We start from the raw sequence: 13,925 nt of genomic DNA on the forward strand, positions 1-13,925 counted from the left end.
GTGTGTGTGTGTGTGTGTGTGTGTGTGTGTGCACACGCCTTCTCACGTGCAGCTGTGTACTCTTGCTGTATCACCCTCATCGTCAGTCAACCCCCCTCTCCATTGGCACCCTGGGGGCCTTCATTATGTAAGAAAGACATTGCTGCAGAACAGAGGCAGCAGCCCTGATAACTGTGGCAGCCCCTACTTCAGTACAACCCGCTTAGGCCTCCATAACACACACACACACAACGCACACATGTACATACGCGCACACTGCAAGCCTGCAGCAGAGGTGTGATCAGGATAATGGTGAGGATTGGGGCTTCTGACAACTGTGGGCAAGCTTGTTGAAGTGTACAGGAAATATCAATAAATCATTTTCTGCATTGTAATACACAATCTCCTCTTTCCGGCTTCTTTCTCCCTCTCCCTGCATAATTTAACTCCCTTCCTTCCATCTCATCCCCCGCACTTTCTCCATCATCTCCACATTTCCATCTCCAGCGGTCCCCTTCCCCCTGGCCCATCGGCTGACCATGAAGGAGGTGTTTGACGCGGAGGGCCGGCCGCGAGTGGACCTGCTCAAAGCTCACCTCACAAAGGAAGGCCGTCTCGAGGAAGCCGTGGCCCTGCGCATCATCGATGAGGGCGCCGCCATCCTGCGCCAGGAGCGCACTATGTTGGATATTGAGGCGCCAGTCACGGGTAAGGAAGGGATTCAACGCACCAATTAGGAGATAGTAGAAAACAGTTGGAAAGCTAACGCGCTTTCTTGCAAGAGTTAGCCACGCAAAGTGGTTTCCCCACATAGGGAAGCTGATCAGGTCTCCAACTTTATATGAGACTTCATGAGTATTGCAAAGTCTCTCTAGAAGAAAGTGTCTGCACTGGGCAGCCATGTTGAAAGACCTATGGAAAAGAAATCATTGCATTTTTTAAACAGCTCTTTCCCCCTGAAAGTTATACTCATTGCTGTTGCAGGAGTCCCAGGGTTATCTCGTAATGTCTCTTGACAGCACTAAACGTGTTCCTTATATTTTGCTTTTTAAATTTATTTTACTGGAGTAGACCCCGAACTGCCACTCCCACATCTTAACTTTTATTTATATGTTGGGAAAACTGCATTCAACTAAAATAAAGTCCATCACATGATTGATGAAGAACCTGTAAATTTCAGACCACCAATCAAGTTAGTTACATCTCCCACACTGTCTTCCACGATATACTCTTTGGCCTATATTTATATTGTTGGGCTCTGATCTTTCGTGTTACTCTGTAAAATAACCTGAAATGCACTGTTATATAATTACCAGTTAACAATATAAACCTTAAGCTACAGTCCCACACGCCTACACAAATCCCCAACCTATTGAGGAAACACATATGATCTTTTTTTTCTGTTTGTGCATTAACATAAAGCTTAAACACAAAGCAAAGATGAAAACCAGCACAAAGAGAATTTAAAGCGATTCCGAATCCCGACCGCTCATCCCAGCTTGTTACCTGCTGAAGTTCAGGCTCTGGGTCAGCATACACTCAGCTTTATCATAACTCTGGGTTCTTGGATAGTTTTGTGTTAGCATGCTATCTCTAGAAAGAGCAGTATATGTAGACTGGCACACGAACATGTGACATTACTGCATTACTGAAAATTAAATGTAGCTCGAATTGAAAGGTGTAGCGTCTTTATACCATGCCAAGGGAAGGTAACCCTACTCACTGTGGCCTCCAGACTATCATAAGCCAAAAAAGGTGTTTTTTACTATCGTTCACCTGTTTTAAATTGCAAAATGTCTATGTTTTATTTATTAAAAGCATCTGCAAGTCACCCATTGAGCAAAGCGACATCAAAATTAAAAAAAAGGCTACTTGTTTGTTAAAATGCAGGCATGAGTGACAAGCAGAATAGATCAGACATTTCACAGTGAGGAGACAGATAGCAGCAGTCTCACGGAGAGGCAGAGAAATAGAGCTGTGGAGCAAAAAGGCATAAAGATCAGTAATTATGTATTAATCAGAATCCATTCATTGATTCATTAATCTGCCATATGTATCTGCCACCCTTTTAATACGAACTGTTGTTCGGTCGCACTTCACTGAGAGACCCAATTGGCGCAACAGCTCGCTCTGGCTTGGGTAATAGCTGCATGTATTCCCCTCCCGGGGAAATGGTAAGAACCGAGTAGGATGCGGAGGAGAAGCCGGGGATCGAAATCGAGGGAGAGCAAAATAGAAAGAAAGTTTCTGAGACAATGACAGAGATGACAGACAAGCGGCCAGGCAGACGCAGACACTGGCAACCTATTGACTCTGCCTGGCTCGTGTACCTATGTGTCTGTGCTTCTGCGTGCTGCATTTATGCAAATGCGAGCGGTGTGATAATTCTGTGTGGGCTTGTTGTGCCCACGCAGTGTGGAAACATCGCTCAGCTTTCACAGGTACAGATCCCCAGGGACAAGGACAGATAGATGGGCAGATGGAGAGACAGTCAATCATAAGCAGCTTAGTGCAGAGGTTCTCTAACCTGTTTGTTCCCAACGAGCAACATATTGATCCCGCTTTCCTGGTTCCACTTCACCAGAGTCTGACTCAGAAACACACAAGAATTTCCTGAGAGTGTGCCGTGATTGGAAATGACTGTTACATTTCAGATACAAACTACAGCAAAATAGACTCACGTAGAAAGAGCTTTCACCAAAAATGCAATATAAAGGGGATACAAAGAATACTTCAGCACTTTGATGCCGTCTCAAAGTATGAGCTCTAAGACAGACAGACAGCTGGATGGCTAAAATCTGAACTGACAGGCTTTTAGGATGTCACACCAAGGCTTCTGGGAGAATACCGAGACAGCTCAGAGGAGGCAGGCAGGTACGGCTCAATTTCACTCATGACATTTCTCATTCCCAATTCCCAGTTCAAATTAAAGCAAATGCTTATAAGTAGTCACAAAAACAGACATTAACATGGCAAGCAGATGGAGAGACAGGCAGACGAAGGCGGTCAGACAGATGCAAAATGGCCATCGTAAAATGGCTGCAGAGGGGAACTATGACATCAACTAAAAGTGAAAGGAGAGACCAGACAGATGGCGAGGGAGGCGGATGGTAAGATGTATGCTGGCAGATCGTACGGGCAGACAGTCCTGAAGTCGTTCAAAATGTGAAGTCTTCAGCATGTGCAGCCTGATTTACTCCTGGAAGCAACTTGTAGCAATTCAAAAGAGAAAGCTCACAAAAGCTTGCATACAATAAGATGATGCAAAGATCAATCAAGAAAGCCAGATACAAACAAATCGGATTTACCCTGAACGTGATTGCACGTCGTCATGAATGCATAAAATCCAACATCGGGTGCAAAATTATAAGCTAATCCTAGCTGTCTTGGTTAGTAAGGTGTGTTTAACTGATATAAAAAAAACTGAACACAGAATTCTCAAGTCTGTTAATACAAATAACTCACAGTAACATATTCTAGATTTGCTAGCCTATGATCCACTGGTGGGTGTATCCCACCTCCCCCTTATCGTAGGCCACTCCCCATGACCCAGAGTTGGATATGCAGTTAAGAAAATAGATCAAAAACTGGACAGATGCCCCAAAAAGCACAAAACTTCCAGCTCTGATTTCTGGTCTTTTTCAGGTAGTTTTTAAACAGACCTTGAAATGATCGAGTAGAATCTTTAAGGAGCTTTTAAAACACATTTTTGCTGTTTTTTCTATCCAAACAGATGAGTGGTGTTTCTAGATCAGCAGCCAGGACAGATATACCTCTGCAGATGCAAATCAGGCCATATGGAGCCACTGAAGCAAAGACGGCCCCATATTTTTGAGCTGAATTTGTTATGTGGGAGCTGAAAACTGCGGGGTTTATAATCCTGACACTGTTGTGTGCTGTTTCCACAGTGTGCGGAGATATCCACGGCCAGTTCTTCGACCTGATGAAGTTATTTGAAGTGGGAGGCTCTCCTGCGAACACGCGCTACCTCTTCCTAGGGGACTATGTGGACAGGGGGTACTTCAGTATTGAGGTGAGGAAGGATTGGACACACTGTGTATACGTCTTATTTATAGTGCTGTGCATTCAGTTGGGAAAAAAACAACTATCCTTGTTGCTATGTATGCCAGATTAGTGTATGTGGTGTACATTGTATTGAAGTCTATTATGCACATTCCAGGGGCAAGGTGTATTTTGGTATTGAGTATTGCAGATGTACAAAAAGTACTTGAGATTAGCAGTGACACGATGCACTATATGTGTCTGACAAATGCACATATAAAGATGCAATTTAGAATTCGTGACCAGGGGTCCTTGTTACTGAGATCAACTTTCATTCACTATGTGTTTCTACAGGACAGGCAACAATTTAAGGACAGCAAACGCTAACCAGAGTGTGGTTTGCTTCTTACTGTATATGCATGAAAGTTGGATGGAAACAGCACGGTATTCCAAGAGCTGTTTGAATATTTGATTCTTCAAAATGGATGAGGGCATCATAAAGAAATGTGTGATTACGTTATCCAGCAGAAATGTGGTACAGATGAGCAGACTGACTTGAATCCACAATATACAAGCGCGTGAATGTCTCAGCCTGTCAAGTCACCGTGGCATATGGGATATGTCGCTGACACGGAGTGAGTTTGGAGCAGAGGGAGCGATATTTAGGCCACCTTCCTAACACATCTGAAGGGCACATAAGGAGGAGATTAAATGTAGAACAGAGATGATGGTGTGTAAAGGTGAGAGAACATCCTCTGAGCCATTTGTAGGGTTTCCTAAGTGATAAGAGTAAAAAAGCCAACGTGATAAATAAACACACATCCTGCTGTACTCTAATGACCAAACTGTTCAGCCCCAAAATTTGAGCTTAACTTTGATTCTAGGCAATATGACATAGTTTCAGATTAATGCTGCACATACAAGACAGTTTTACAGTTTTTCCTACTGATGAAGACCACCCTAATGGCCATTCATAGCACAACAATGTAATTAAGTAATAGACCAAAAACTTAAATGACAGTAAAGTTCCTGTTTTTCACCGTATGCTCTAGAAATTAGAAGTTTTACTTTACAATTTAAGCCTGAAGAGTCCAGCCTGTTCTCACTCCCAATGCGTAATATACCGACGATTTGTCATGTCCCGAGGCATTCCATGGGAACGCGGAAGGTGACCTTCCACGTTCCTATGTTGCGCGCCAGATTGTGGATGAAATCGAATAGAATTACACTCCCGCGGTAACACATGTTTCAGCTGTGTATTCCAGCCCTGACCCTAATCATAACCTTATTCTTAACGTTAACCACCACCTTAATCGTGAAGTGTTTTCCAAAACGATTCATGTAAAATAGACGTACATGTGCAGATTTAAAACCAAACGGCTCTCATGTTTCCTAATTTTTCCGAACTCGTAATATAGGGACGTGTTGGGTGGTCAAAAGCGTAATATACCAACGATTTGTCACCTAGCGTAAAATGTTACGCTTTGGGAGTGAGAACGTGTTGGAAGAGTCATACAGACAGATTTCTTTCATTTACTATAGCAGCATTTAGAAAAACTATTGGAATTGTACTTCTTCTTATATCATGAGATTATTCTGAGATTAAATGTGTACTTAAACTTCTGTACATTGATTAAAAAGGGGAGTTTGCCTGGTCTGGCCCACTTCATATCAAAGTGGGCTGTTTATGGCCTGCGATGTAAAATGAATTTGACATCTGCACTCTTTGAAAATCGAAATGCTGTTGCAGTTGTGTACCTGCTGAACTCAATTTCTCATGTTTTCTCTTCTTTTGGTGAATATTTAGTGTGTGTTGTACCTGTGGTCACTGAAAATCCTCTACCCAAAGACGCTCTTTCTTCTCCGGGGGAACCATGAATGTAGACATCTGACAGAATATTTCACCTTCAAACAAGAATGTGAGTTGGCTTTTTGTTACACGGCCCATTTTTCTTTTATTTCAGCATTGGTTCTTCCACTCCTTTCACCCTCCGATGTTAAGCAGTGCTTATTTAGTTTTGATTATTAGTGGTTTGAACAGATCTTGTAAATCTCAGCTGACTGGAGAACATATTTTCAGTTTGGTTACAAACTTGGCGAAAAAATTAGCATGCTAACTGGTTCAGGATCATACATTTACAACTTACACTGCTCAGTTTACAGCTAGGAGTTTATTTGTGCTTGAATAACACCTAAACATGGCTTTTAAAAAAGAGGAAAAATCAGTAATTAGTCAGTATTTCCTATAGCAGGTATCATGTTTTGTTTTATTTTCAAAGCCAGGGGTTATTAGCTAAAGGTAGCTAACTAGCTTAGTTAGCAAGGTGCAGCTAAAGATAGCACAGAGATATATACCTGCTAATTATGTAACATATTAATATAATACAACAATACCACTTTCTGAACTCATCTCAGAGTTGATGGAAAGAATACTAATAAAAATAACACAAAACATGCCACGACTTTTTTTTTCTGTCAAACTAGCTAATATAAAGAAAACCAACAGCTTTTCAATTACACAATTTAGCTGAACACCTATAGCAGGTAGTTAATGGCTGTCTTCCTACATAATTAGCTTTAGGGAGCAGTTTTTTTGCAGCAGGCTGTAAATGTTTTTAACATGTGTATCTGCAGTTTTGCACGTTCAGGTTGTCTTAAGTTTGCAACCCTAAATGTAGCTTCCAGGATTGCTATTGTAGGTGAAAAGCTGATTAGCCCTTACACGTTATACACGACTGCTGAGAGAATGACACCATGTAACGCGTGCAAATCGTGTTGAGCAGTGCTGTGCTTTAGGTGGCGAAGCTCTGATTGGATCCGCTTTATTCCATTACCTGATAGTTTCACCTATGGAGTTAAATATTTTCTGCTGGATCTCTTCTCATCCTCCCCCTCACCATCCTTACTTTTCTGCCACTGGCATGTTGTGTCCGCCCTCTCTTTCTCTCCCTCCATCCTTTTGCTCTCTCCCCCAGTGTCTCCCTCTGTCTCTCTGACTCCTCCGTCAGCGAGCTTCAGCCTCCTGTCCGAGAGTGGGTGATTAGCAGCAAATTAATTTGGCCCTTAATGATTGGCTCAGGGACTTACTCCTCTGTGTCTGATTGGCCAAGGGACGAGGAAGCTAATTTCCCTTGGTGCTCATGGCGAATAGTGGTCGCCCTCAATTACCATCTGCTATGTGTGTGTGTGTGTGTGTGTGTGTGTGTGCAGCACGAGAGCATGTACTGTGACTGCATGCGTGTGCAAGTGTCTTCATAAATGTTTGAGAGTGTGGAAGGAGCTGGTGGACTGGCAATAATGAGCTCTTGCTCTACACAAGGCAGATGGAGAGGTTGACAAACACACTCCTCGCTGTCACACACACACACACACACACACACACACACACACACACACACACACACACACACACACACACACACAGAGGCTGGCTACTGTACGCTTGTACTCCACAAGACTGGCTTTGATTTGTGTACGTGTCGTTTCATGTCCTTACACTCTACCTTCTCTCTTCCCCAGTCATCTCCTCTCCTTCCTTCTTATAACCTCTCCTCCTTCTCCTGTCTCCTCCCATCAGTCTTTCTCCTTCTCTCTTTAGCGTTCTTCTTTTCTCGCCTCCCTCCTCCTCTGCTGTCTAAAAACCATCCTCTTCTTCTTCTTCTTCTTCTTTTCCCTCCTCCAATCTCCTTTCAGCTATTTTTAATCCCGCGGTTTTGATTTTATGTCAGATGCATTGTTACGCCCATGTGTGAAATGTACTTTAAAAGATGCCGTGTCTTGGATGTCGTTATTGATATTGCTGCCAATTCAAAGGAGTTTTTAATACACACAGACACACATACAAAAAAGAAGGAAAAAAGTGACATGTCTATGCTGCTTTGTGTTTATATTTGGGTCATTATTTAAAATGCTGTAATAGTGAGATTTGTGTTTTATTTTATTTTATTTTTGTCTGGTATCTCTGAAGTGGCATTTCTAAAACAAAATCCAACATCATCAGAGAGGAGAAAAACAGGTCATATGGGAGTGCTGGAGAAGAGCTGGCCCCATAAATTATTAACGCGTTGTGTGAAAATCCCACACGTTAGTGCCCTTGCACCCAAGTGAACCAAATGACGTGGTAACACTTTACGGGAAGGGTATTATCGTGAATTCATTCGTGATTTCATGCACGAAAAAGCGTCACTAATATGTGAAAAAAACCCATGACTCATCAGGAAAGTGCATGAATTAACAGTATCTCATGCATGCCTTAATGCATGAACAATACATTAATTAATACAACACCTAAGGTATTTCAGTCATCTTGATTCATGAGTTATTAACCGTGTGCACCGACAGACTTAAAAAGAAAACACTGAGCAGAGGCAGTGAGTGTGTGTTCACTGTCTCTGCTCAAATGTTCTAATCGTGGTTGACTAAGCAAAACGTCTTTATGACTTCGTCATGTTTGAGGGGCCTAAGGTAAAGTGGCGAGCTGGGTATTGCTTTATTAACATTGATGAATAACAAATGAAAGTTGAAGGAGATTTGTGAGCGGGAGACAAAGATAAAAGATGGTTAAAGCCACTTTTATGTCACCCATTGGTTTGTACACACTTTTTTGAAGGTTAACATTAGGTGGTGAAGACGTGGTGAAGACGTCATGGTTAAATAATTATTCTTGAAAATAATCAGAATTGGTCAGAATAGACATTCACTACCATTACTGCTTTTTTGGTTATTAATTTATTGTTCTTTCTTTAAGGCACGCACACTGCAGTGTCATTCTTGGTCTGTTACACACAAACACAATTAAAGCTATTTACTGCACAAAGTAATGTATGATTTTATATATATGTACCATTACCAAAGCGTGTTAGCAATCGTGTTTTTAGACTGATTCTGTCTGAAGCCTTCAGATTACTAACTTCTGTCCATGTAAAGGCCTGTTTGTTCTGCGTGCATCAGTCTCCCAGTGACAGGGACCGACTGTGCATTTGTAGCAATGGTGGCTATTCAAAGCATGTCAAAACACACTCAGGCGCTTCCTTTGTTTCAAGTCTTGAAATGTCTGTCTACTCCCCCAACCTGCAGGTAAGATCAAGTACTCAGAGCAGGTGTATGACTCCTGCATGGAGGCGTTTGATTGCCTGCCTCTGGCAGCCCTGATGAACCAGCAGTTCCTATGTGTGCATGGGGGGCTTTCACCAGAGATTCACACGCTGGACGACATCAAGAAGGTAAAATCAAAGACACACGAGCAGTTTTGAGTTATCACTGCTGTGATAACAAAACAATGATAACTTTTTTGACAAAAAGTGGTGTTTAATGACATTTTTTGTAGCTATGGGGTGAACGTTTTGTCTGTGTACAGTAATATTTTTCACCTTATTTTACAGAATTTTCTTTTTGTATTTATTTCTAAGTATTTGATAAGCAACGCTGACCATTGTGTAAATAAGGCATCAATCAGCTCTTAAAAAATAATGGTTAACTGTCTTTGAGAAGTACTAAAAAAAAAATTGCTGAAATGTAGTGAAGAACTGAATCTGAATTCATTTTAAACCTTTTCCTGTTTAATCATTATGTAGTAATGCATAAAATGTATATAAAGTGATAAAACAGCCTTTTAAAAAACATTTGTAATAACTAAATTACAGAGCTGAAACCTACCAATCAGATTGAGAAAGTCTGGTTTGACAGTGTAGAAGTTGTCATATAGAAAAGCTTAAAGAAGCCAAAGCTAACTTCACGTATTGTTTACTAAAGGCCTACATAGAGCAAACAAAACAATGAAAAATAGAAAAAATATCCGTTTTGGTCATATCCTTTCTTATTCTGCATAACTAAATGAATTAGTTGTTGAATCAAATCACAGTGGAGAGAAGAATCTAGACCTTGTAAACCTAGCTTAGCAGTAGCTACAGCTTTGCCTTCAATTCAGGTGACAGGGTGTAGCTAAGTCAGGTGTTTAATGAATACATTATTTGTTCTTTTCTTTTCCTACTTACACAAAACAGTGATGCGTTATATTTGTTGTAACTAGGAAGTATAAATAATGATAGTAAGGAGATTTGGCCTAGAAAGCCATAGAAACACATTTATTTTGTAGACAATGCATTTAACCCTTGCATCTGCATTCCCAAAGACATGGTGTCACTTTATATTCAGCATCCTGGTATATATGTAAGTTCTGTTATAGAGAGTAATCAGCCTGCAAATGCACAAAAAGAAGAAAGATCAGCCTTCGTAACTGTCCACAGTTTGTAATTCATTCTCAGTTTCACCGTTTCTCCAGTTCCTGCTCTTTGCCTGTGCAGGATAAGGAATACAAGAGCAAGGAAAATTAATCATGCATGCAACATGAGATCGACCTATGTGCAGCACTCAGGCACATTCATTCAGCAGTCATAAACCAACTTTTATTTCAGCTTTTTAGCCTGCTCCGAGTGTGTTCATTAGAAACCATAAAATAACCCCTGTGTGTATACAGTTCACTGAGCTCCAGAGCACAAAGGCACACACATGAACACAGAGACGCGAGAACACATACTTCCTCATCTAATGGCAGTGTTTCCATGGTGAATCTGCTGGTGTGACATCTTCTCCCTCCTGTGTGGTGGGGGTTGCCATGGAGATGCTCTGCTCTGACAGTATGTGTTTGTGTGTGTATGCTATGTGTTTGCTTTTCTTTCTCCCCTGATTTATCCTATATGTGTTGGAGGGTTGTTTACATGACTGAAAATGTCTTTCATGTAGAAAATCTCTGTTTCTGTAAGCTCACATTTCTATACTTCTGTGTGTGCGTGGTTTTTTTGTGCGTCCTAGTTGGACCGGTTCAAGGAGCCTCCGGCGTTTGGGCCCATGTGCGACCTGTTGTGGGCCGACCCCCTGGAAGACTTTGGCAATGAAAAGACCCAGGAGTACTTTGGCCACAACACGGTCAGAGGGTGCTCCTATTTCTACAGGTACAGGAGGGTAGAATTACTCCTCAAGGTGTTGTGACCGGCAAAAAAAAACATTACGTAAGAGCCCTGACATTTTATTTTTGAATGGGAATGAATATAGTATGGCAGCCTTGCAGCAGCAGATCCCTGTGCTTATGAAGCTCAAAGGCAGAGCTAAGAGCTGACCTGGTACTCCAACAAGCCAGTGTAGATGTAATATTCTGGGATGATGGTTCACAGCAGAGACAGTACTCTTTAAAATCACCACCTGAAAGAGAAAGAAGTTCTCACTCATGTCCCTGACTCCGGGTTTTCTCTTGGATAGGTCGATGTCTCTTTCTAAATGATCTGAGCGCCCTGTCGCTACCGTGCATGAGCAACGTGCGATGCTCACCTACAAATAAGAAATCTAATAAGTTTCAGGTCGACTTCAAGCTGCAGGTTTGGGATGTTGTTCCCGAGCAGAGAGAACGGGAGTGACGCCTCGTGTGCGCGTTTACACCACATCCGAGATCCACTAACGGTCGCTGGGATTTGTAGAAAATCTTGGCTACTTTACACACACATACGCACACCAAACACGCAGCACACACAGTTCCGTTTCAGCATGAAACGATATCCCACAATCCCCAGGGAGACTGCACGGTTCTGTTGCTATGACGACTGGCTACTCCTGCCAGATATGGAGTGATATTAAGATACAGTGAGAGAACGAGGGAGAGTAACATAGGAGGAGGGTGGCAGGGGGGAAAAGATGAGAAAGTAAGAATGGGGGGCATGTACAGACGAGGGGGAGACGGTGTTTAGAAATGGGTGTTGTGACATGTTCTCTGTGGCAAACACACCGATTTTCTATGTTTAGGAGACACAGCATCAATCAGCCAACTAGTGTACAGTCAGCACACCTCAGCACTGAGGCAGCCATAAGCCTGGCTCAGGCCTGTCACTCCTCACTGATGCCCCCTGCTGGTCTCAGTCAGACACTACCTTAGAAAACAAAAGCCTACTCATCACCCACTGCCAGACTTTAAATATCTGTTTTGTGGTTTACAGCAGCCTTGACATATGACTTGTTTGTTATGTAAAGTGTGTTTTACTGCATCGCTTTGAATAATTCTTCCCCTTCATGTTTCTTCCTTTGCCCTCACTTACTCTCACTTGTTGTCCCTCTCTCTCTGTCTCCAGTTATCCAGCAGTGTGCGAGTTCTTACAGACCAACAACTTGCTGTCAATCATCAGAGCGCACGAAGCACAGGATGCCGGGTGAGCTGACCGGCTGCTGCGGCTCATTCCTTTCTCTCAGCTTAAATGGGCACACCATTTCATTTAATGGCTTACCCTGACATTTCATGTTCTGAGCTGTTATTTTTCATTGTCGGGGAATTGGCACATTGCAGGAAAAGAGGCGGCACAATTTTCACCCTGAAACTGTGTGATTAGCATTGTTAAGAGTTGGTCTGACTGAGAGTGCACCAACAGCCGGTGCAAGATTCAACCCTAACTAACTCAGCACAGGAAGTCAAAGAGGCTGCGTACACTTTGTACTAAAAGTCTGAATAAAATAGAGAAGGGAAAAAAATTGTGACCCAAAAATGCATTCCTGGCATCTATTATCTCACTGAAAATCCTCTAGATGTAATGCAGCAATTAAGGCAGCGCTGTGTTCTGTGTGTGTGCTGTTTGGTGAACCCATTAACAGTATTTGGTCTGTCATGCAGACAAGTAGTCTGGGTAATCATCCAGAGGTCTTAATGCACTTGTTATAGGATGGCCAAAAAACAAGCTATTTCAGTCGCCAGGCTTCTGCACCTGTGCAGAGTAGCTAATGTGGAGATAAAACATGCATTCATGGTCAAAAAAACAAAAAAGAGACTGTTCGATGAAGTAAGCAGCTGCAGTGTGGATACAAAATGAAGCAGCTTTCACCTGACAACTTACAAAAGACATTGTATTCACTGCTGTCTCTATGAATTCTTTGATTGAATTCCTGAAGCCCTTGATTTGTGAATGTGCCGTTGCTGCATTATATTCTCCAACAATAGCGACAGCACAAAGAGAATAACGGCCAGCTCACTCAAAAAAAAAAAATCTAAGCTAGCTGCTACAGGAACTACCCTAAATGGTGATTTTGTCTGGGAAAAATTGGTTTCTCTTCACTGAAGTTTAATAAGCAGTGAGAATCTAAAGCTGTAGCTCGGTGGATTTACAGCAGCACACTTTCCTGTCAATATTACCTGATGGAAATGTGTGTTGTTTATAGCGGCCTGACAATGAAAAAGGATTTTTTTCCCCTAAACCACACAAATCCTAAACAAAGGGGGGGAATCAAAACATAACATACAAATATTATCATTAAATTCACACAGAACGTGAACCACGCTCTCCTGGGTGAAATTGTTAGACCCACTCAGCCACCACAACCCAGAACAGTAAAGTTTTGTTTTGATAATTTGCATATCTATGTAGGCTTCCGATGCCCAGTAGCTTTTTCTGTTTTTTTACTTGTCATTTTTCTCTGCTATGCAAGGCAATCTGCTCTATTTCTGTTCTGTTAGTTTAAAAGAGTGTGGCTGTCTCACCTCTAACCATCCCCTGGCTGCTTTAGAAGACCTGCAAAGCAAATCTTTGTTTCTTTCATCCACAGCGCGGTGTCCTATTTGAGTGGCTATAACGTGGGCGGCTTGTTTGTCTCTCTTTCCTCAGGTACCGTATGTACAGGAAGAGTCAGACTACAGGTTTCCCCTCGCTCATCACCATCTTCTCCGCTCCAAACTACCTGGATGTCTACAACAACAAAGGTCTGACTGACGTGTGTTATCCAATTATTGTAGAGCAAACTGTTTGCGTTGTAAGACTTCTCAGGAAAATCTTTACATGTACGGATGGATGGAAACATTGTTACCTCCTAGAGGAGCAAGCTTTCAATAGGTTAATATCTGCTTCTGTGTGTGTGTGTGTGTGTGTGTGTGTGTGTGTGTGTGTGTGTGTGTGTGTGTGTGTGTGTGTGTGTGTGTG

At 42.1% G+C, this 13,925-nt stretch overlaps 1 protein-coding gene across 1 annotated transcript in view; it reads left to right on the plus strand.

The window, feature by feature from the left end:
* ppp3cb (protein phosphatase 3, catalytic subunit, beta isozyme) overlaps positions 1 to 13,925 on the plus strand; it is a 33,283-nt gene that overhangs the window by 12,800 nt on the left and 6,558 nt on the right. Inside the window, exons 2-8 of the mRNA XM_013908475.1 lie at positions 487 to 687; positions 3,888 to 4,012; positions 5,789 to 5,900; positions 9,058 to 9,203; positions 10,792 to 10,931; positions 12,096 to 12,173; positions 13,614 to 13,708. Of these exons, the coding sequence (XP_013763929.1) occupies positions 487 to 687; positions 3,888 to 4,012; positions 5,789 to 5,900; positions 9,058 to 9,203; positions 10,792 to 10,931; positions 12,096 to 12,173; positions 13,614 to 13,708 (897 nt within the window). The remainder of the gene's footprint in view (positions 1 to 486; positions 688 to 3,887; positions 4,013 to 5,788; positions 5,901 to 9,057; positions 9,204 to 10,791; positions 10,932 to 12,095; positions 12,174 to 13,613; positions 13,709 to 13,925) is intronic.

The sequence above is a fragment of the Pundamilia nyererei genome, unplaced genomic scaffold (assembly GCF_000239375.1).
Source record: "Pundamilia nyererei isolate P.nyererei 1_Seehausen unplaced genomic scaffold, PunNye1.0 scaffold00001, whole genome shotgun sequence".
Classification (NCBI taxonomy): Eukaryota; Metazoa; Chordata; class Actinopteri; order Cichliformes; family Cichlidae; genus Pundamilia; species Pundamilia nyererei.